Genomic DNA, 20860 nt, shown 5'->3' with positions numbered 1-20860 from the left:
GGAGAACCAGACTTTCTTTTATGATTGGTGCATTTCGCGCACAGAATAGCTACAGCATCCCCAGGCAGGAGGTTGGCTCCCAACCACATTTGGTGACAAAAACCAGCTCTCAAGTGCCGACTTCTTGCCATTAACACAAAATAAGATGTCCACAAGGATATGGGGAATTAAAATCTGCAGACAGTGTGGGCAGAGCCTACAGTTAACTAACCTCTAACCCCCACACACAGCAACCAAACAGTGGCACCTCTGTGCCCAAGGATCTCCACCCATCTATGAATCTGCTCAAAGATGTCAAAGGGGGAGTTGTAGGCTGGTGTGGCAGAAGAAGGCTAAAAAGAATAGTTGTCATTCTGGTGCACAAAGCAACCTTAGGAAAGGTCAGGAGACCAGACCCTCATTTACTAGCTAAGGAGGTAGAAGCCTCAGAACAGGAGGGGTACTGAGTGGCCGAGCCATGAGCTGCTGGCTCTCCAACCAGTGCCCTGTGCTCAGGCTGCTGCTGCTTGATGTCCCCCGGGCACCTGCATATTGAAGCTGGCCTGATACCCATCTTGGGGGAATGACATCAATTCTTTAAAAAGTTAAGGCTGTTGTAATACCTCCTTATGGAAAATTTTGGATCAGATGTTTGAAGGCCTGAGATAGATACCTGGTGAACATTAGCTAAATGAGAGACAGAATCATGGGTGGAGGCCAGGACATCTGCTGCTTCTCTTCTGCTTGCCAGGGTTTTCCATTTTGCCAGAATTTTCTCATGAATAAAATACTTGGAATTTTATCGAAAACAATGAATCCATGTGTCAGAGATTCATGGAGGAGACCCATCCCAGATGTGTAGCATACTGTATTTTTAGCATATGTGTGTTTTGAGAAGGCCAAGCACGGGGCTGTTTTCCATGAAGCTCCCTCTGAAGACCAGAGGAATGCTACCCCATCCTGCCTGGCGTGAAGAGGGGACCGTTCCCAGAGAGGAACGATGCACATGACTGTGCCGTGAACTTCATCATAAAGCTGCCATAGAAACATGTCCTTCTACAAGTTTATGGAAAATCCCAAGAAGTTTAGGGGAAAGTTGATCAATAGCATCATGGACCATCCACCCTGGAAGAGAAGACCTTCCTTCAGGACCCTGAGGAGTGTCAACAGTGTGCCATGTGCTACTCTAGGGAAAAAGAGTAATTTCTAAGGGCACTGAATGCTCATTCATTTACCCATTGACTTTTCTTTTTCTTTCTTTTTTTTTTTTTTTGCTTTTCTGTCTTTTGGTGGCCCTGGGTTCTTTGTTGGATTGAACCCAGGGCCTTAAGAGTGCAAAGCAAGCACTCTGCTGCTGAGCTACTATACCCAGCCTGGTTGGTTTTCTAGAGAACACCAGCAGCAGCTGGGGAATGCACCAGGATCCATCCCTTCCCGCACGAAGCCTCTGTTTGATTGACATCAGTATGAAATTGCAGCTGGAAACCCACAAAAGAACTGAACCAGGGGACACAACGTCTGAATCACACGGGGCCAAAGTGACATGTGTGTTCTTAACAATAAAAGATCCAACATAATCTTCCTCCCCAATCAGACAGATACACAATTTTAAAATTCAATGACTAGGAAGAATAAGCCACCATGGCATACAGGAGACTGCATAATCCTCTGGCATCTGGCTTATTAGAATAAAATGTCTGGAAATGGAGAATCCTGCCTTGAGCCATGTGAAGACTTTGGCTCAGTCATACCAACTTCCTATGTGATAGTCATTTAAATTTAATATTAAGGCTTTTCGAGCCTTTTCCATGCAGCAGTTCATTTGGGCCATTTAACCAGCTGCTCGGGAGCTGGGCATCTGCGACCTGAGCCAGCTTCGCAGTTGAAGAAATTGTGGCTCTAGCCCAGGTGCACCAGCCTCACCTGAGGATGTTATAAAGTGGATTCTCCCCCAGCAGGGCTGCAGCCCAGAGGCCACACTTCTCACAGGCTCCCAGCAAGCTCAGGCTTAGAGCAGGAAGGGGCTCAAACAGTCACAGAGGGAAAGGGTCCAGCTTGACCCAGGCCCCCGACTCCAGACCCAGGACATTTTTGTTCTACCACGTTGTTGACTACATTTGAGTGCCTCTCCATGCTTCTGCGAAGCTTTGTGATTTAAAAAAACAAAAACAAAAAACTTTCCATCTCAAATGAGTTATTTAAAACTAGTTAAAATAAAGGCTTTCGTATGAATATTCTGAGTGTGACCTGACAGCAATGATTAGAAAAACAAGTGTCAAAGTCAAGAGTACCAGCCACCCCACAGGCAGGCAGAGCTGGAGGACGGAGATGGCCTTTTGTTGCTCAGATTTAAAACATCGTCACAGGGTGCTTCTGCTCATGTTCTGGCATTTTCTTGTTCATCTCCAATGACCAAAGGAAGCCTATGATGGGAGGAAAATGTTTCTTTGCTAGAGGAAAGAGAAGGTATTAACATCAAACTCATTTTTTTAAGTTAAATTTATTTTAACTGATTCATAAAGACAAAGAAGTCGTGCATCTTAGTGGGGTATGGCGTGACCCTCCAGGGGTGCGTGTCCACATTGTGCACTGGGCTAACTTCCTGGGTCTCCTCAGACACCATCCTTAACTGACCAGATGCCCCTGGCTGGGCTGAAAGCGCCCAGCTCATTTGCATTTTGTGTGCCTTTGGAGAGCGGCGTGCACAGCTCCAAGATGGCAGAGGGGACTTACTGTGACGCTAGGCTGGCGGTGTGGTCATTCCCCAAGGTTCATTTAAATCTCGTTTCGTGATGGGGAGCATGACCATTCCCTGAAAGCTTTCTATGAAGCGCCGGTCTTTCAGAATATTTCTAGGCTTTCTGCTTTCAGAATTCGGGCCTTCTCCTCTTGCTTGGGAAAATTTGGTTTTCTACCAGGGCTTTCTTACCCTTTTCTGTAGGTTTCCCACTGCAGTTCCTGGTTCAAACTTTCGGGGATTTAAATCAAAGCCTGCGGTGCAGTGCTGTGCTCCATGGTAGTATGACGGGGGCGGGGGGCGACTGCAGCGAGCCTCTAAACCCCATAATTGCCCAGCTCACAGAACGTGTGTCCCCGCTACTTTGGATGATGGAAATTTTGGACTCCATTTAGAGAATCATGACGGGATTCTCTATTATTTCCTGACTCAGTCCTATGATTAATATGAACATCAGCAGACGTGTGATGTCAAGAAACTGTTTTGGTTTAGAAAGACAGAGAAACAGGACCTGCAGATGGTTGTTTCAATAAAGGTATGGTCAGGGGAGAAGTCGTGTGAGCAAGGGGCCAGCTCAGCCTTCCCAGAGCCCATTAGAGAAAACGAGCCCAGAGCAGGGAAGAGCAGCAGGAGGTGTCTGAGCTAAGGTTGTCCTGGCGGAAGCAGGAGATCAAGCCTTGTAGGACAAGAGAGGAATAGGCAAAGGTGGAAAGTGAGAATTCAAGTTCTCTGTATTATTTAGGCAACATCTGTCTTGGAGGGTGCAGATTGCCTTAAAGATAAGGAATATATGAAAGTGCTCCATTAATAAAGATAACAAGGATCATCTCCTTATCTTTATATTTGTTAATATATACACATGAGGTATATGTGTGTATACATTTGTATATGCATACATGTTCATAGTATGTGTGTGTGCATGTGTGTATATGCAAGCGTGTGTGTGTGTACGTGCAAACATATCCTGAGTCTCATCCCCAGCACTGGGCTGGTATAGCGAGTTGTAAAATCATTTGATACTGAAGCGATACCACATTGGATAAATAGGCTCTTTAGATGGACTTCATTTGCCTACATACATTTTTCCTTTGAGGTTAATCCAAGACTTTTTATATTTTTGAAAGACTAAAATAGCAATGTGTTAAATTAGAAAAACATGAACACAAAGCTAGATGCTGCATTCAATATCTGAGTTAATGCTTCCTCCGCTCAAGAATTAAGAAAAGAACGTCTAGCAGGAAGAAAACTGCCCATGCCCAGCTGGACGAGGCATCCTGAACTCACACTGCTGGGCTGTGGGCATGTGTCATAATCAGCAGACACCCTGGGCAGAGGAGGTTCACGCTGCCATATTGGAAATGGAGAAGTACGAAGGCGGTGGATTGGAATCCCCACTGGGCTGGTGCCTTTGGGCTTTGGGCAGAGGGGCTTCTGCTTTGGTTTGTGTTGCTCTTTCCTTCTACAAATGTGATTAGGAACCAGACTTTCCAGAAGCATCTGCTGTGCTTTGCCTTGAAGAGAAACCTCAGATGGTGGGCTGAGACAGCTAATGAGTAGTTTTCCAGTCCTGCTGGGTCCACAGATATCCGTCCCAGGTCTCCAGAGTGGCACGGGCTCTGGCGTGTTCACAGATGGTTTCCCTACCTGCCTGTTTTCCTGTGTATCATTCATTAAGAGAGGGCAGCCATCCACCTGTTGTGAATCCCACACGTGGCCATCTCCTTGGGCCTGAATAATTAATTTGATCAACCACAAGTCAGGTGTGTTGGTCTGAACCATTCCACAGGGATTACATGTACTCGGGGCCTGAGGCTCAGGAAGGCCTGGCTTAGCAGGCTCCTTCCTGGGCTCTGGGAGACCCTCCACTCTCCACTTAGGGCCCTGACCCTTGAATCCAGCCCAGATCCTAGGATTCTGCGCCTTGTGCCCTTTTCTCCTTCCACCTCTTCTCCACTGGCCACTCTCTTTCTAGCTGGCTCCATCTCTTACCTGAGAAAGCACATCTCCTGTGTTCACAGCCACAACAAGGCAGGGCATCGGAAGCCAGCTGTGGAGTGTTCCCTGGTCCACCTTCCTGCTTCTGATTACCCCAGACAGTGGCTGGTGGTCAGCCCGGGGAGGGGGATTCCACCGACACGGCTGTTCCACCTCTCCCCACTGTGATGCTGCTTTGCTTCCCAATCCTGCCCTCTCATCTGTGGGCGGGGGGACGACGGCCTTTTAAACTATTATAAGGGTTAAAAGATGACATTCCTTGTAGTTTAAGATGACCCAGGTGAGAACATAGGCCACTACTTTGCTTGACATCAGAGAAGAAATACAGACGTCTCCACACTGTGTTGGGAGAGCAAGCGCCTCTGTAAGATCAGTATTTTAAAGCACAACCATGATCTTAAAATGCTTGTGCCACATAGTTTTTCTACTTATTATCAAATAATTAAGGCACATGAGACTTAAGGAAACGGAAGACTGACTTGGGAATCCAGTTCTCCAAGTCTCCCCCTGGCCATCTTGCTAACTTTTGAAAAGTGCATACAGACCACCTCCCTCGGTGCCCCTTCTTTGCCTAGCGGTGGGGAGAGCTGGTCATTTGTTAAGATTTTCTCAGTTTCAACACTTGGCCACTCCCAGGTTTTCAGGCAAATTTAAGCATGATGGATTCTCTGTATTAACAATGTAGTATTTTTATGGGCCTTGGGGATCACAAATTAGAAACAAATTTGGGCCAAAATGCTGATTTTCTAACATTTTACTTGAAACCTAAGAACCTAACAAAACACTGATCCATTGCATGGGGATCTTTGAACTCTTGCTGGGAATGTCAGTGTGCACATGGACTGTGTTCCACTCGGTTTTTCTGCTTTAGTTTCTCTTTTTAATCTAAGTGTTCTGGATGCTTTGCTCTCCTTAAATTCACTTACTTGAAAGTAGACACTCACTTCAGTCTTACAGTATGAAATACAATCCAGTTGAATGGCGCTCACATGGTACTGATGTCTTAGTGCTCAAATGAAGCAGTCGACGCTGGGGTTCTAACACAGCAGTGCCTTTTGTTTGGGGTCGATTCACTTAGAATTTATGTGTTTCTCCTAAGTCCATAAAAAATGGGCTTGGGAGGCAGCCACTTGCTACATCCCACTACCCCCAACTTTCCTGGAGCTGCAGAAAGACGCCTCCACACCCTGGTGCACACCAGGCTAAAGTTCAGGTCTTTTTATACTAACGTGGAGTCGGTATATTAGGTTATTGTGCCTCATTTCTGTCAGGTTTGGGTTGTTTTTGCAGTTCCTAAGCCCCGTGGCTGGCTGCAGGTTCTGAAAGAAGAACATTCCTGTTGACTAGGGACTGCAGACGCCCTGGGCAGGTGGGCAGGTGGTGGGCAGGTAGGCGACAGGCCTGGTGGCAGAGGTAGGGAGCAGGGGTGGTCAGCCACAGCAGGGAGTCCCTGTAGCAGTTGGGAGCTCACAAGTTCCTGGTTACTACCAGGCTCTGCACCCCCTTCTGGTTGTAATCCTGCTGGGCTGGAGCGGCTCCCCTTTGAAGTCCTGGAGCTGGCTGGCGGGGAGTGTCCTTGGGGGCTTTGGCCATTCAGACTTCACAAGTGGATGGTAAACCTCCATCTAGCCAAGTCAGGAGGAGGAACCGAGGAGCCCCGTGGCTCTGCGGCTTGGTTTATTAGCGTTTAACTCTGGTGGTCATTGTTGTTGAAACAGGTTTCTGAAAATGACCCTTTCGTCTTCTCTTTGTCTCCCCCCATGAAAATGGCTGCGGTGGTGGGAGTGTGTGAATCTGTTCATTTCTTCCATTTTCTCAGGCTGCAGCTAATTCTGGGGCTGGACAGCCTCTGTGAACTCAGAATCACTTCAGGGCTGTGCTTTTTGATTTCTTTCTTCTGTTCAGAATGTGGGCTCTCTTTTGCCCTCTCTGAAATGTTCATCCTGAAGTCTCCTTGAAGGCCTTTCCCCTTTTGTCAGCCAAAGCAATGGAAGGGTGGCTTTAAAATTCTGAATTAGATCACCTCCCTCATTTTTATGCAAAGTCAACTTTGAGAAGAATTTTAAGGTTCTTCTCAAAGAAGGGAAGTTTGCCTTTTTCATTGGTGGCCCCGGTAAGGTTATCTGCCCTCTTAATTGATCTCTATTAACTTTGATTTCTTTCTTTAGTAGGCTCTTTGCCAGATGTGAGAACAGGTCCTTCCCACAAGCACACGCTTAGGCTTACTTTGAATGTTTTGGTCCCCCCTGCCCCTCAATACTGTGCAACAGTATTTGGCCAGTGACTTTGTTTAGAAAAATTTCTTACTTTATCTGGGGGATGTGCTAATATTTTAAAGTTATTGCCCGTCTTGTCGTTGTTGAAGGCCTTTTATTTTTAATTCGTAATTTAAAATTTTGCCTGACTGGTATATGTGACCTGTTTTTGCCAACTTCTGACATAAATCACACATGCATTCATGCCTCTTGTCACCAGAGAGCCAAAGCTAACATTACATAGAGTGTTATTCCCTCCGAGCCTTGCCTGGGTCTGCCGCCCGCCGAGGAGAGGCCGTGGCCTCAGCCTTGTTTTCTGTTGGGAGTTGGTAGACCCTCTGCTCAGCACTGCTGTGCGAAGGGAGAAGAAACTCTCATTTTGGCCTTGACTGCTCAGCAAGACCACTAAGTCTGTGGTGCCGATTTGACTTTTAACCCTGCGCCTGTGAGCTTGAGCCCAGGTGTCCTCGTTCGCTCACTGTGACCAGGAGAGAGAGGGGTGCAGGTCGCTCCCCGAGCGTCGAGGCTGCCTTTTGCCCCTCCACCACCTCGCCGTGGGTCACCTGGGTCCCTGCAGCACGTGGTGTGAGTGTGTGGTGTATTTCCCCTGCTCTCCTCTCCTCTGCCTGGTCCTGGCTCTGACTGGCACAGCCGTCTTGGGGAGAGCATGTCTTCCTGTTCGAACCTCGGTCTTTCTCAAGGTGTCACAGGGCTGGGATTCCAGGGGTTCCAGTGGGGTCAGGGTGTGGCGTCCCTGCACAGGCACTGCCCTGGGAGCCGACCCTCAAGCTCATTCCTTCTGGTTCTTCCTACTGGCTAACTCGTGGTGCCGTGGGTCAGGTCCTTGGGGATCTGGCAGAAAGCTGGGGGCCTGGGCAGTGGAGGGCAAGGGGCAGGGCACAGGCAGGGAGGGTGGCAGCTTTGTAAATGGAATGGCTCTGATGCCTCTGGGAGGTTCCCATCCCAGAAGGCCGCTGAGGGAGGCCACCGCTGCTGGCCGGCATCCCAGTCAGCTCAAAGAGCGAGGCGGAAGCCAATTCAAACACGCTTCCCAAGCCCCCACACAGGACAAGGGCGTTCTGGGGCTGGGGGACAGACGGGGCAGATGATAACACAGCTCCCCGCTTGGTCTTGGCCGGCTGATTTAAGCCCAGGTTTGGGCCTTTCTGGACCCTGGGAGAGAGAAGGTCTCCAGTCCCCGCTGCCTCCAAGGCTCCATTACAAAATATGGCCAAGCTGACGTTTGCTTCCCTTGAGCCCAGAGGAGGGCGAGGACACCAGGGGACGAGGTGAAAACGAGCCCTCTCCTGAGGTTCCTTGTGTGTGTTATAGAAACCAAAATTGGATTGTCTCGCAATTGCTCTGCACAGTTGCCATGCAATAGATCATTCAAGTAGTTGAAATTCCAAATCACATTGGCCTTTGCTGATTTGGCTGTAGACTATAAACACAGCCATAGACTAACCACTTGTTTGACTCAAAACCACAGAAAAATGATCCAACCATGACAAATTTCTATTTCTTCTCATCAAATCATGCAGAAGAGCAAAGATATTAATAGAAAGTACAGAGGGGGAAAAAAGGGCTTTTCACTGATCCAGATATTTTAACATCCTGGTATTTGGAGGCATCTGGATAATTCACAGCTTCTTTTTCTTTTCTTTTTCTTTCTTTCTTTTTTTTTTTTTTTGGTTCATTTATCATCCAGATGTTTGCCATCATAGAAGCACCACTTGGAACTCGATTCCAGCTAATAATGTAGAGTGGAAAAATCCGTACCTCTGTCTAGCTGTCCTTTGGTCTCCCGCCTCCCCTCCCTTCTTCGAAGGACTTCTTCCTCCAAATCTCTTGGGAATGGGGCAGTTTTGCCAGATGCTTAGGTGTCCGCCTTTACATTTCTTTTTTACTCTTCACGCCCGTTCTGTAGGCTGTCTGTTTGAATTATAGATTGCATTTGTCAAATAATGACACACGCACTTGGATGTCTTCGAAGACCTTTGAAATTCAACTTCCTTGACTGACTTCAGATTAAAGTGGTCTTCTCTGCTCTGCAGCAGCCGAGCCTGGGGTGGTGGGGACCTGCCTCCTGGCCTCTAGGCCAACCCGCAGGGTCTGGCGGGAACAAACTCAGGTGCTTTTCCTTCTGAAAGGTAGTCATGGACACCATAAAAACCACCTGAAACATGGTGTCCCCATTGAGATGACTCTGTAGACAGCAGCTTTAGGTGACTGTCCTCAGCAGTGTCCTGAATCTGTGTCTCTTTGGGCCTCTAGGAAGCATTGTCCGTCGTGAGCGAGGACCAGTCGCTATTTGAGTGTGCCTACGGAACGCCACACCTGGCGAAGACCGAGATGACCGCATCCTCCTCCAGTGACTATGGCCAGACATCCAAGATGAGCCCGCGTGTCCCTCAGCAGGACTGGCTGTCTCAACCCCCGGCCAGGGTCACCATCAAGATGGAATGCAACCCCAGCCAGGTGAATGGCTCAAGGTAAGGAGTGAGCTGGCCTGTCCTCCCGACCTCCTCTCCCCACCCCGTCCCACTTCTATACAGACTGCTGAGACGGGGAGGCCACTGGACGGTGACACTGGGTGACGTGGAGAAAATGTGCTCTGCAGTGGTTCGTGTTGGGGGGTAGGCTGTAAAACCAAAGACTCCCTTTGAAGATGGGGTATTCCGTTCTCCTTCCCAGGCATGAGGGCTCTGGGGGAGGGGGCCATGTCCACATGTGGCAGAATTGATCTCTGAGGTTTTATCACTTGGAAAACAATGTCGTCTTGTGCTTTGATGGAGGGACAGTGTCAGCTAGTGGCCAGGCCGTGTCCAAGCCACCTGACTGAGCTGATGAGTCTACTCGGCCAGCCCTGACCCCTCTCCACCCTTTTCCGCGGCTTCCCCCTCCCCATGCAGGCTGGTTTTTCCTCTTTTTAACTCTCACTTAACGCCAGGCTCCCAAAATTGTTTCCTGAGTTCGTCATGAACACATAGCTGTCACTGAGACTGTGTTATCTGGTGCACACCTGTCCCCAGCACGCAAAAGCATTTCTTTGGATGTACATTTGAAAAGTCCAATTAACTCTCATTACAATATGCTTTTCCAGACACGTTCAGGGAAAAGAATATGAAATCTCAAAACAAAGAAAGGTGATTTCCTTTAACAGTCACCTGATCTACCCTTCTCCGTAGCATCCCAAGAATGGTTCCCACTGTCTAGCGCTTTGCTGTGTGAACGTACTTTTATATCCAGAAGCCCAGCAGCCCCTGAGCAGCCCCATGAGGAATGCTTGTCCCCAGCTAGTGGCTGAGGACAGGGATGATAACCAGAAGTACCATTTAAAGGGACTCAGAATTTGGGCTGAAGCAGGGTGTTGAGTGCCCACTGCTGCAGCAAGTCCTCTTTGTTACTTTGCGAATGTCTTAGTGTTCAGTGTCTGTAGTGCCAAGCTTTCCAGGCCCTGGAGAACTTGGCATTGACCGCTGGTGCAGGGTCAGCCATACCAGGTCATAGTGCCCCATGGGGAATGTCAGCTCAGGGCTGAAGGCTCCACGTGGGGAGGCAGGAGGTGCCTGCACGGCCTGGGGTCCTAGAAGTCTGCTGTGTGCTTGGCACGTCCTGAAGATGGGAGTGACTTAAGTGATGGAGGTGACAGGCCCTGCAGGTAGAACGGAGGTGGGCTCCTCCCGGGTCCCCAGGAGGGATGAGTCCCAGCATTTCTAAAGGGCCTTGGCAGAAAGGGCAGGCGGAGGGTCCAGGACACCAGAGTCATGGGAAGTTAGTGACTTTGAGCAAATGTTTTTGTGCTAAATTCTATAGATTAGAGACTGTTTCTTCTGATCATTAACATTATACTTTCTGAGTCTTAAAAGAATTCAGTGCAGTCAAGTTCTACAGAAAGCAGAAATGTTTATACAGAAGAAGAGGGGGTGGGGCTAAGATGGCGACAGAGCCCAGTCCCTTTTGGAAGGAGTCCTACGGTCCCGTCCCCACGGGCTCATGTTGGGAACACCAAGAACAAGATATGGCCCTAACGCTTTTCCTCCTCGGAGACTGATGTCCACCTGTGGGGAGTGCACCTGTGTGGGTGTGCATGGAGAGAGTGGGTGGCGATGGAGAGGGAGAGGACCTGGCAGTGAGCATGGCCCACGTGTAGGAAGGCCAGTCTGCACAGGGCCAGCCTCCAGGAGTAGAAGGAGCAGGAAGGCGAGGACAGTGTCTCAGAAACAAGGGTTCTTCTGCTCTCTTGTGCTACTTCTGGGTTGATAAAACAGCATAAGACGAGCATGCTGTGTGCAGGGGAAATCCGAGCACGGAGCTCCTGGACATCGCCGGTGAGTCCCAGGGCTGGTGGCTGACCGGTCCCTTCGTCGTCCTGGTCTGGCCTGGGCAACCTGTCTGGCCTGTGGGGTGACCCCAGGGCCTAGGCACAGGTAACTTGACCCCGGCCAAGAAACACATTGGGGCAGCTCACAGCCCCTGACCCTGCAACTAGGGAAGCTCCCGGATGTACCTTCGCTCAGGAGGGAGACGAGACCGGTGCTGGTCTCTTCTGGGGACAGGAAGTCGTGTTCTGGGGCCTACTCTCCCTGCAGGGAGCACGGCACCTTTCAGCTCTTCCTCTCAGCCCTGGAGCTGCAGCTTGGCTCGTACTTTCATGGTAGATGTTCAAGCACAGCTCAGCTTTTGAAGAGGCTGGTGATGTGGTTGGGCAGGTGGGTGTCCAGTGAGCATGGCCACACCCTCCTGCTCCTGTCCCTGGCCTGTTGGGGCGCCAGCCTGGCAGGTGCTGTCCGTGGGAAAGCTCCCTCCACCTGGAGTGAGGTCCATGTGCCTCCCCATCGGAAAGACTCAGCCAGGCAGGAGGAAGGGAGGCTGCAAGCTTCCACCCCAGAGCCTCATGTGCCCGTGACACCCAGTGACGGTGCCCATGTCAGCCAGGCAACCAAGAGGCGGCATGCCCTACCCAGGAACGTTCTGGGGATGCAGTGTGGGCAGGTGTCGGTCCTCTCTGCACAAGAGACGGGCTCAGTGCTCAGGACTGACTTTCCAGAGCCCAGTGTCCTGTGGACTTGTGGAGGTGGTGGAGTCTGACCCAGCATATCAGTTGGGTCCAGGGAGACAGCACCTATGGGAGCTTTGAATATTGTAAGAGCTTTATTTTAAGGAATTGGCTCATGCAGCTGCAGGGCTGGCAAGTCTGAAGTCCGCACACAGACTCGAAGCTTCAGCAGGATTCCTGCATCACAGTCTTGAGGCAGAATTTCTTTTCTGGGAAACCTCAGCTTTATCTCTATGGGCCTTTAACTGATTATGAGGCCAACCCACACTCTTCAAGGTAATTTTTTTGTTAACTGATAGTAGATGTTAGCCACCTTTACCCAATGTCTTCATACCTAGATTAGCATTTGATTAAGTCCCCGTGTGCTGTAGCATAATCACATTGTCACAAGAAGCCAACCCCCGTGCCTGATTCTGTCCAGGTGTCTGTGCTGCTCAGTGATGGGACCATTCTATTTTCAGATCTCCAAAATAGCATGCCCTGAGGTGGCCAGTTCCCTGATACTGAAGACACTCCCCCTGGCTGGACAGGATGTAGTTGGGGGGTCAGGATCAGATTGATGACTCCTCAGGGATCTCTGGGTTCTGAGACTCACAGAGCATCGGGAGGTCTGTGGGCAGTCAGTCTCTCTGAATCTGCTGCCCAGGGAGTGTCAGGAAGGAAAAGCACACAGCTCATCAATGCAGCCCAGACTCACGTTGCCTGGAGGGTCAGGGGACTCACCTGGATCGCATCCCAGGCCTGTGCAGACAGGTCTAGTTCCATGGAAAGAACATGGCCATCGATCCCTCTGCTTTCTCCTGGAGACCCTGGGTGGACATCAGGGCTGTACCAGCCTCGTCTGTGGTGCCAGGGCTGGAGGTGGGGTCCTGAGATGTCCGTCAGACACCGAGGGGCTTCCTGCCGGGATGCCTGGGACAGCATGGCTCCCTCCACATGAGCAGCACCAACAGGGGTGCAGCTCCCTCACGCGCCACCTTCTGCATCCTTCAGCTGTGCCAAGGGGCTGGCCTGTCTCCTTGTCCTTCCAGTGGCTACTTCTAATTGCCCCTGCTCTGAGCTTCTGTGTAAGGGGCTTTCCTGTAGCAGTGTGCCTCTTGGAGCCAAGCGCAAGGGGAATCAGGTTATCCCAGTTGGCTGCTGCTCGGACACGTGTGTAGTGACCTGCGTGTGTGTCACTCTTCTTTTGTGAAGGCCTCCACGGGAGGAGTGCCCTCTCTGTAGCTCCTGTCTGGCCAGAGCAGGACCCACCTGCTTTTATCTAGGGTCTTAGGGCACGGCCCTCTGTCTGTCCCCATTCGTGCATCCCCCACAGAGGAAAAGGCCACGAGCTTTGAGAAGAAGGAGGGACTCAGTTTGTAACCAAGAGGCAGAATGCTACAAACCTTAGCCCTATGTGCTTACAAGCTCCTGAAGTGAAATACCAATGGTAGAGTGAGATCTTTCGCCATTGTAATAGCATGTAAAAAATAATAAAAGAAAAACTGGAGAGAAAGGAACCATGCTTTGCGAGCCAACAGGGGAGCCGCTGTGGGTTTGGCTTGGCCACCACAGGATTGCACGGCAGGATTCCTGCAGGCATGGACCTGATTGCAAGTTGTGCAGACACAGGATACATTTGGCAGTTTCAGGGGTCCCTGTATGTCCCTTCCCTTACTCCAGCCTCATTTAAAAGAAGCCCCAGAGTTCACACAGTGGGAAACTGGGCATGTGCGCCCGAACTCAGAGCAGCTGTCTTTCCGGCACGGTACACAGTGTCCTGCAGGGAACCCGGGAAGCTCGGCCTCCACCAAGTCCCTGCTGCTGCCTTAGTTCGCTGTGAGGTTCCAAAGGTTCAAGCCACTGCAGGCTGGCGAGACAGGCCAGGAGGCAGTGCACTCCCAGACGAGGTCCACGCCAAAGCTGCCTTCCCATTACAGGTGGGCGCAACTGCAGGCCAGGCTGCCTTCCTCTGAGCCTCCCTGGCCCGACCTGCCCACCACGGGTGGCCTCCATCTTTGCCTTCATCTCTTCATGGTGATGTCAATACCCTACAGCCTACCCCGAGGCTCCCAAAGGTCAGAACTTAATGAATTAGTTCTCCACGCTGCGTGTCCTCCCCACATCCAGTCCCCAGAACACCCAGAGCCAGTCAGTGCTTGATTCTGTTGGGTGAGGATTCGCTTGGTGGAGTGATTCCCAAAGCGGGGTTCCAGGAGCACATCCGGGAGCTTGTTCCTGGTGCAGACTCTCAAACCCAACCCCAGACCTTCCGGATCTGAAGGGACCTGGGGTGGGGCCCAGAAGGCTGTGTTTTAATGAGCTCTCCAGGGGAATCAGATGCACAGATCGGGGAAGCTCTGCTCTGCTCCAGGATCCAGGAAGAGGAAAGAGAGGGTGCCCTGGGCGGGGCCAGCTGCCTGTCGAGGGAGTGGCAGGGGACGCAGCAGGCAGGGCAGGTTCATTCCCAGGACAGTGTCTGCCTGAGTGAGAAGCACCTCTGACCCTCTCCACAGGGCACTCGGCCAGCTGAGCAGGGCACTGTTCGGGCACTCGCTGTTCCCTATGCCATCTGGGCAGGGAACCCTGTGTGACCCGCCGAACTCCAGCCTAGGATCAGGTAACAAGGTGCTTGGGAGGTGTTATCTAAAAAGTGTGCCATCTGTAATGTGACAGGGATGATGGGAAGGGGTTACCTGATTGGTCCATCTTGGCCTCAGACACAGGATTATGCACAGAGTCATTCATTCATCCATTTATTGAGCACCTACTCTCTTCAGCCACTGTTCTAGGGATGTAGCCGTAAAATGTACAAAAAAAATCCTGACTTGCTAAGTTCTGTGGGGAAGAATGCCTTTCAAAACTTATTAAAATATGCAGCAGGTTAGGAGAAAAGTGAGGCAGGCCACTCCAGGGGGGCCACCCTGATAAAGTGACCATCCATTAGTCCTAAAGGCTGAGGGAGAAGCCTCATGATTGAGCAACAGAAGAATATTCCAGGCTAAGGGAATGCTCAGATAAAGGCCCTGTGGCCACCCTGAAGTGTTTGAGGCAGGGAGGTATAGATACAGGTGTAGATGGTGGCATTTAGTGACCAAGGGCCAGAGTCATAGGACATGAATTTTTAGAGACCACAGGGCCCTGAGGGGCTTTGCCTCTCCCACTGAGCAAGCCTGGAAACTATTGTGCAGGGGGAGCCCAGGGGGTGGGGGGGCTTCAAGCAAAGGAGGGATGTGATGTCACTCAGATTCAGTGGGGTGTCCTGGCTCTATGTTGATGCCGAGGTGGGGGGCGTGGGGTCTCCCCAAGAGTGGCAGTGAGGGAGGGCTGGGGGAGGTGATGTATCTGCGTGTGATTTGAACCAGTAGAGAGCCCAGGTGCTCTGCTGCTGAGCTGGACACAGGGTCTGGGGAAGACAGGAGGCTAGGGTGGGCTGGAGGCTTGAGAGGTGTGCCCCAGACAAGCTGTGGAAGGACCAGACCCCCCTTCAGCAGCAGCCCAGAAACTGGGGGCTCCGTTGGCTCTCGTGAACACTAGGTAGAGAGGGGGTGCTCCTGCCTCCGTGCTTGAGCTGAGTGGGTCTCAACAAGGGGAACCGTGCATCTCAGCAGGGGTATTTTGCCCCAGGTGGCACTTGGCGATGTCCACAGACATTTTTGAGTACCATGGGGACACTACTGGCACCCAGGGGATGGAGGCCAGGAGACTGTTGACATCCTGCAGCGCACCAGGTAGCCTTCCCCTTCCAAGACCATCACCCGCCCCTGGGAGCCTGGACACCTGCGCACACTGACTTCCTCTGGGTGGTGCTGACTCTGGATAAGCCTGGCCTCGCTGCTGTGGTGAGAGGCCAGGAGAAGCCCGTGGTCCATCCCAGGCAAACAGATCCCCTGAGGTCCTGAGATGGGCCCAAGAAGAGATGCTCAGGGCCTGGCCACAGCAGGGCCGAGGGGTGATGGGCTCTACGGGCAGGAGAGGCGGCCTCAGAGAGTCACTGTCAGTCAGCACTTCTACCACCTGCTGTGACGTCATCCCACCGCCTCATCCCATCTAGGAATGGCGGTGTTGGGATGCGGCCTATTTTCCATCAAAGACCACGGAGCTTCCAGGGGCTGCTGTACCTCGCTCAGGTCCCCCTGCCTCGGGCCGCCGACCACAGGCCTGTGCTCCTGGCTGCCTCGAGTGTCCTCGTTCAGCGGGGCATCTTCTGTGCTGGCAGGGACTCCAGGTGGGGGACAAGGAGTGAGCACTGCGTTCTGACTGTGAATTTTCTGATTTCTGATTTATTTATTCATGTTGTTAAAATTCACGTTGTGGATTTTTAGAGCGTTGACTTTCGGCTTGCTGTTCTTGGCCACAGCACATCGCCTACCCGTGCCCACCTTTATGTCCACTTCACAGGGTTCTCCAAGGGACCCGCAGTCTTGACACTTTAGTGGCCTTCAGGAATGCGCATTGGGCTGGTGACCGTCGACGCGCCACCTGTCTCGGTGTTGGAAATGGCGCTCCACCTTCCCGCTGCACCTAGTACCATCGCAGCAGGGCTCTGCCTCTTGTTGCACTCCCATTGACGGGCACCTGGGCGTTTGGGGCCTGGTCTGTGGCCTGCTTGCTTTGGCCCACTGGGCTGGGCAGGGAGGCTGCTTTCTGGCTTTTCTATGGAGCTTTGTGCGTTATTTTAAGCCGGTGGAACTCACAGCTCTAATTGCTTTTGCTCCTTCTGCCTCAGGGCTCTGGCTTGGATCCCCATAAAGATGCCTCCTAATTAGGCTGGGCCACCCTCCAAGCTGTGGGCAGCGCAGCGTTGGAGACTTTCAAACCAGGTACTGTCACAGCAAGTGCCTTGGAGGACACAGACTGCTGTGACGAAAACACCCCACACTGGGTGGCTCAGAAGAAACAGAAACGTATCTCCCCTGGTTCTGGGGGCTGCGAAGCCCACCCCCAGGGCCCAGACAAATTGGTGTCTGGTGAGGACCTGCCCCCTGCTTCCTGGAGGGCAGCTTCTGGCTGCATCCTCACATGACAGGAGGGACACTGGACTCTTCCTGTGCCAAGGCACTGGTCCACTCTCATGGCCCGGCCACCCAAGGGCGCCTCCTGGTGCCTGCAGTGTGGACACACATCTTGGTCAGTTAGTAGTGGCTTGGCCTCCTCGTAAAGGGCCTCAAGTCCACGCAGAGGTCCCTCCCCTGCAGAACGGGACATGGCTGGGGAGAGGGTAGGTTTGGGATTTGGGAAGGACGGCTGCGCCCCGTCTGGAGGAGACATGTCCAGTGCCTGCCTCAGCATCACCCTCTCTCATCTCCAGGAGGCCAAGGGCACGGGCACTGCTTTGTGGACCAGGGGAACACACAGGGTAGATGGAAAGAAACCCCTCTGGATCAGGGTGGGTGCTGTCCGTGGCTCAGGGGGACTGCTTTGGCGTTTTCTGTAGCCAGAGTTTGCACAGCCTGTTCCTAAAACAAAATCCGAAGCTCCCTCGTGGCTCCTTGAAAAGATGTGGCTTATAGAGACCTTATTACAGAACATTCTGTTTCCAAACACTGAGCCCCCAAAGGGTGTGCTTCCCCCCAGATTTCACCAACTCAATGTGGCATGGCTGCCGATTTCCATTTCTAGCTGTTAAGAGAAATAAACACTCAAATAATGAAACTCTCTCAGGGAGACCTCAAGCCCCTTTCAGAGACAAAGGACCGACTGTTGGTGAGCGGGAGAGGGGGAGTGTTTGGTTAATTTTGTCTTCAACTGCTTTGGAGAAAGGGGAAGGACTGTTGGGGAGAGGCAGGGATTCCAGGTGTGGAGAATGTTCAGAAAGGCAAAAATAACACGCAGCAGTGAAGACGGGCATCTAGGGTTCCGCTGGTGCCGAGCTGGGCATGAATCACTGCCCAGCCCCACCCCCCGCTCGGGGCTTGGGGTCTGAAGCAGCTTTTCCACTGCCACAGATTCCGAAATAAAACAGGCCCACAAATCACCCCGGAGCTTGCAGACAATCCCCTCCTTGTCTGGCCTCCAAAATACCTTTTGTGGTGACGGACTCTCATCCACACTCTGCTGGGCTGATGAGGACCAAGCTCGGCCTCAGGGTCCTGCTGAAGAAAGCCCCCTGCAGAGGGAGGCTTTGGATCGGGTCTGCGCCAGGCCTGGGTGTCCGTCTCTGCCAGCCTCCTGCCGGGCTCTCCAGCAAGTGACCCTGGCCTCTTTGGGTGAAGCTGCCAAAGACGCCTTTACCTGTCCCCCACGCAGCTCCACGCAGACGCCTTCTTAACATCAGATAACCCAAGACACCAAGGAGAGCATGTGGAGTTCTACCAAACAGTCACAGGCTGGGACGGATGATGGTGAGTCAGCTGGCTTCCCTACATGAGCGTGCAGTAGGAGCCAGGTGCCAGGGAGACACGCACATGCACACACATGCACACACGTGCACACACGTGCACACACGTGCACACATCACATACACATATGCACACACACACGTGTGCACACATGCGTGTGTACCGCCCCCCACATACACACACGTGCGGTGTGCTGCCGAGCTGGCTGGCACAGAGCTTCAGTTGGCGAAGCCTGTCACCCCCAGGAATGTCCTCACACACCCTCCCAGAGTCACTCAGTCCTCCCCATGAATGAAGAAGGTGGCCTCGGAGGAGACTCATCCATGGTCAACCACGATCAACCGTGACTTCCTGAATCCAAGATGCGGGTTACACAGTGGAGCTCAGTGTTGGCTGCAGAGATTCAGTCGCAAGCTGATGGTTCACTGTCCCTCTCAAAGATGTCAACTGGGCACGTGCCCTCAGCTACAGGGGCTCTGGGGATGAGCGAAAGTCAGGGTCCAGATGGGAGAGTGGCAGGAGTGATGTGCAGCGTGGTCTCTCCCAGAGCTCAGTGTGTGGCTTCAAAGTGACACCTGGACATGGGACCATGAGAACAGGGGCCCTGGTGCTCCTCCAGCAGCTGGGCAGCTGGTGTCGAGGGCTCCAGGCGCCCTGTTGAGTACCGGGTGAGCTGGGGAGCCAGGGCCGGTCACCTGGGACAGCTGGAGATGTTGACTTATCCTGGGGTGCCATGGGCCAAGGAAGGGCTTAGCTGGGACCTGGCCAGCTTGGGGTCGTCCCTGGGGAGGAGAGATCTGGGGCAGGGAAGAGAACACCCCACAAGTGGAGCTCGGGGCTCCAGCAGAGAGACTGTGGGTGCAGAGGGCATTGAGGGCGGAGAGGACGGACCTGGAAGAACAGGCAAGTTTGAACAGAGTGGGCAGTCCGGCCTCTGCCCACTGGGAGAAGAGGAGGTGTTGGTTCCCAGAGTCCATTCTGACCCATGGCCCAGTGCCTTCGCTGACTGTCCTGAGGGAGGGTGAATCACAGATTCCGTGTGGCTGCTGGTTAGCTCCCGGCTGGACGCTGGGTCACCCGCTGACAGCGAGGTCCACTCACCGTCACAGGGCCGTGGAGACGCAGCATGGGCCCGAGGCTCCCTGTGGGCCATTTCTATGGCTTTTCCATGACAGAATCTGCCCCACCACGGGGAGACTCTGATGTGAGAAGACTAATGTCAGATGCCAAGTTTCGTTGGCTTCAAAGCCCTCGCGTTATATTTCATGTGTTTTGTGGCTCATGAGCTCTCTCAGAGGGATTCTGCATGGCGAGGGCCACATGAGGCTCCATCTTGGCCTGTGCCCACCCCATCTTGAGCAGCAGAGGCTCTGCTTCTCCGGCCCTCTGGCCTCCCCTGGTCCTCGGCCTTCCTCCTTGGGCCCACCGTCTGAGTCAGATTCATGCCAGCTCTGCTGTCTTGGCAGTGGGCCTTCTAGTCTGACTTCCTTTCACACTAGGAGAGCTCATCCATCATCTACCTAGAACATGAACCATGCTGAGCTCCTCCGTAAAGTTCTGGGGAGGAACACATGACACTTCACTGCAGATTGAGATGGATGACTTTTTTTTGTGGCCAAACATTGAAACTCGTATGTATGTTTGAATAAACACGGCCATCTTCAGCGCCAGCTAGGAACCTGCCTTGCCCCTGTGGCTGCCCACACCCAGTTCCCATTGGTAACACTCCTCCATGACTGTCCCAGGGCCACTCTGAGGATATTGTTTTCACATACTGAACTGAGTCTTCTGAGGGTCCGTCCGTTGTCTCGTGTGTGTGAAAGGGATTCCTCAGGGGATTGACTGAGTGAGCTCATATTATGTGGGAGGCAAGAACTTGGACTCAGGACCTCAACTGTCCCGGTTCAAATCCCAGTTCTGCCACCAGCTGTGCAGACTTGGGCAAGTTATCCAACCTCTCTGTGCTTCGTCTGTAAAATTCCTGCTGCATTTATCCAGTCGTGTGTTGTTTAACGACAGGGTGCATTCTGAGAAATGTGGGCTTGGGTGATTTCATCATACGTGTATTTATATAGAGTAAGTTAACCATCCTGTCACTGGGCAGTATAATCCAAGAGGACCACCTTGTGTGTGGTCTGTGTTTGTGTGTCCTTCTGCAGACATGACTTCAAGAAGTTGTGAGATGAATTAATGATGACAGCTGGCACACAGCACCTGTCATGTGCCAGACCCTGTTTAGACGCTCTGCCTGTGTATTTAATGTAAACCTATGGAGACAGTTTGGAGCCATCCCTAGCTCCAGTAAACTCGTGCTCAATGCGCCAAATAAGTTCTGTAAAGATTTGTTTGCTAATAATGTGCCAGAAGCTCAGGAACATAAGTTTTGACCTATTTAATGTTAACAGATTTCTATTTTGAATCTACAAATTGGGGGACTGTAGAAACTCGAGGAATGTATAAAATTGTACCTCTCGAGGTGTTTTCAATAGTTTTTAAATTGCTCACTGACTTGACA

The 20860-nt window shown here is 52.0% G+C and overlaps 1 protein-coding gene across 3 annotated transcripts in view; it reads left to right on the top strand.

Annotated features, from left to right (window-relative positions):
- ERG (ETS transcription factor ERG) overlaps positions 1 to 20860 on the top strand; it is a 98892-nt gene that overhangs the window by 37699 nt on the left and 40333 nt on the right. For all 3 annotated transcript variants that reach the window (XM_081300880.1, XM_081300879.1, XM_081300881.1), the window contains exon 2: positions 9241 to 9458. In XM_081300880.1, coding sequence (XP_081157006.1) covers positions 9241 to 9458 — 218 coding nt within the window. The remainder of the gene's footprint in view (positions 1 to 9240; positions 9459 to 20860) is intronic.

The sequence above is a fragment of the Spermophilus citellus genome, assembly GCF_964194105.1.
Source record: "Spermophilus citellus genome assembly, chromosome: 7".
Lineage (NCBI taxonomy): Eukaryota > Metazoa > Chordata > Mammalia > Rodentia > Sciuridae > Spermophilus > Spermophilus citellus.
Note: the sequence above shows the minus strand (reverse complement) of the source record. Positions and strands in the feature narration are given on the sequence as shown.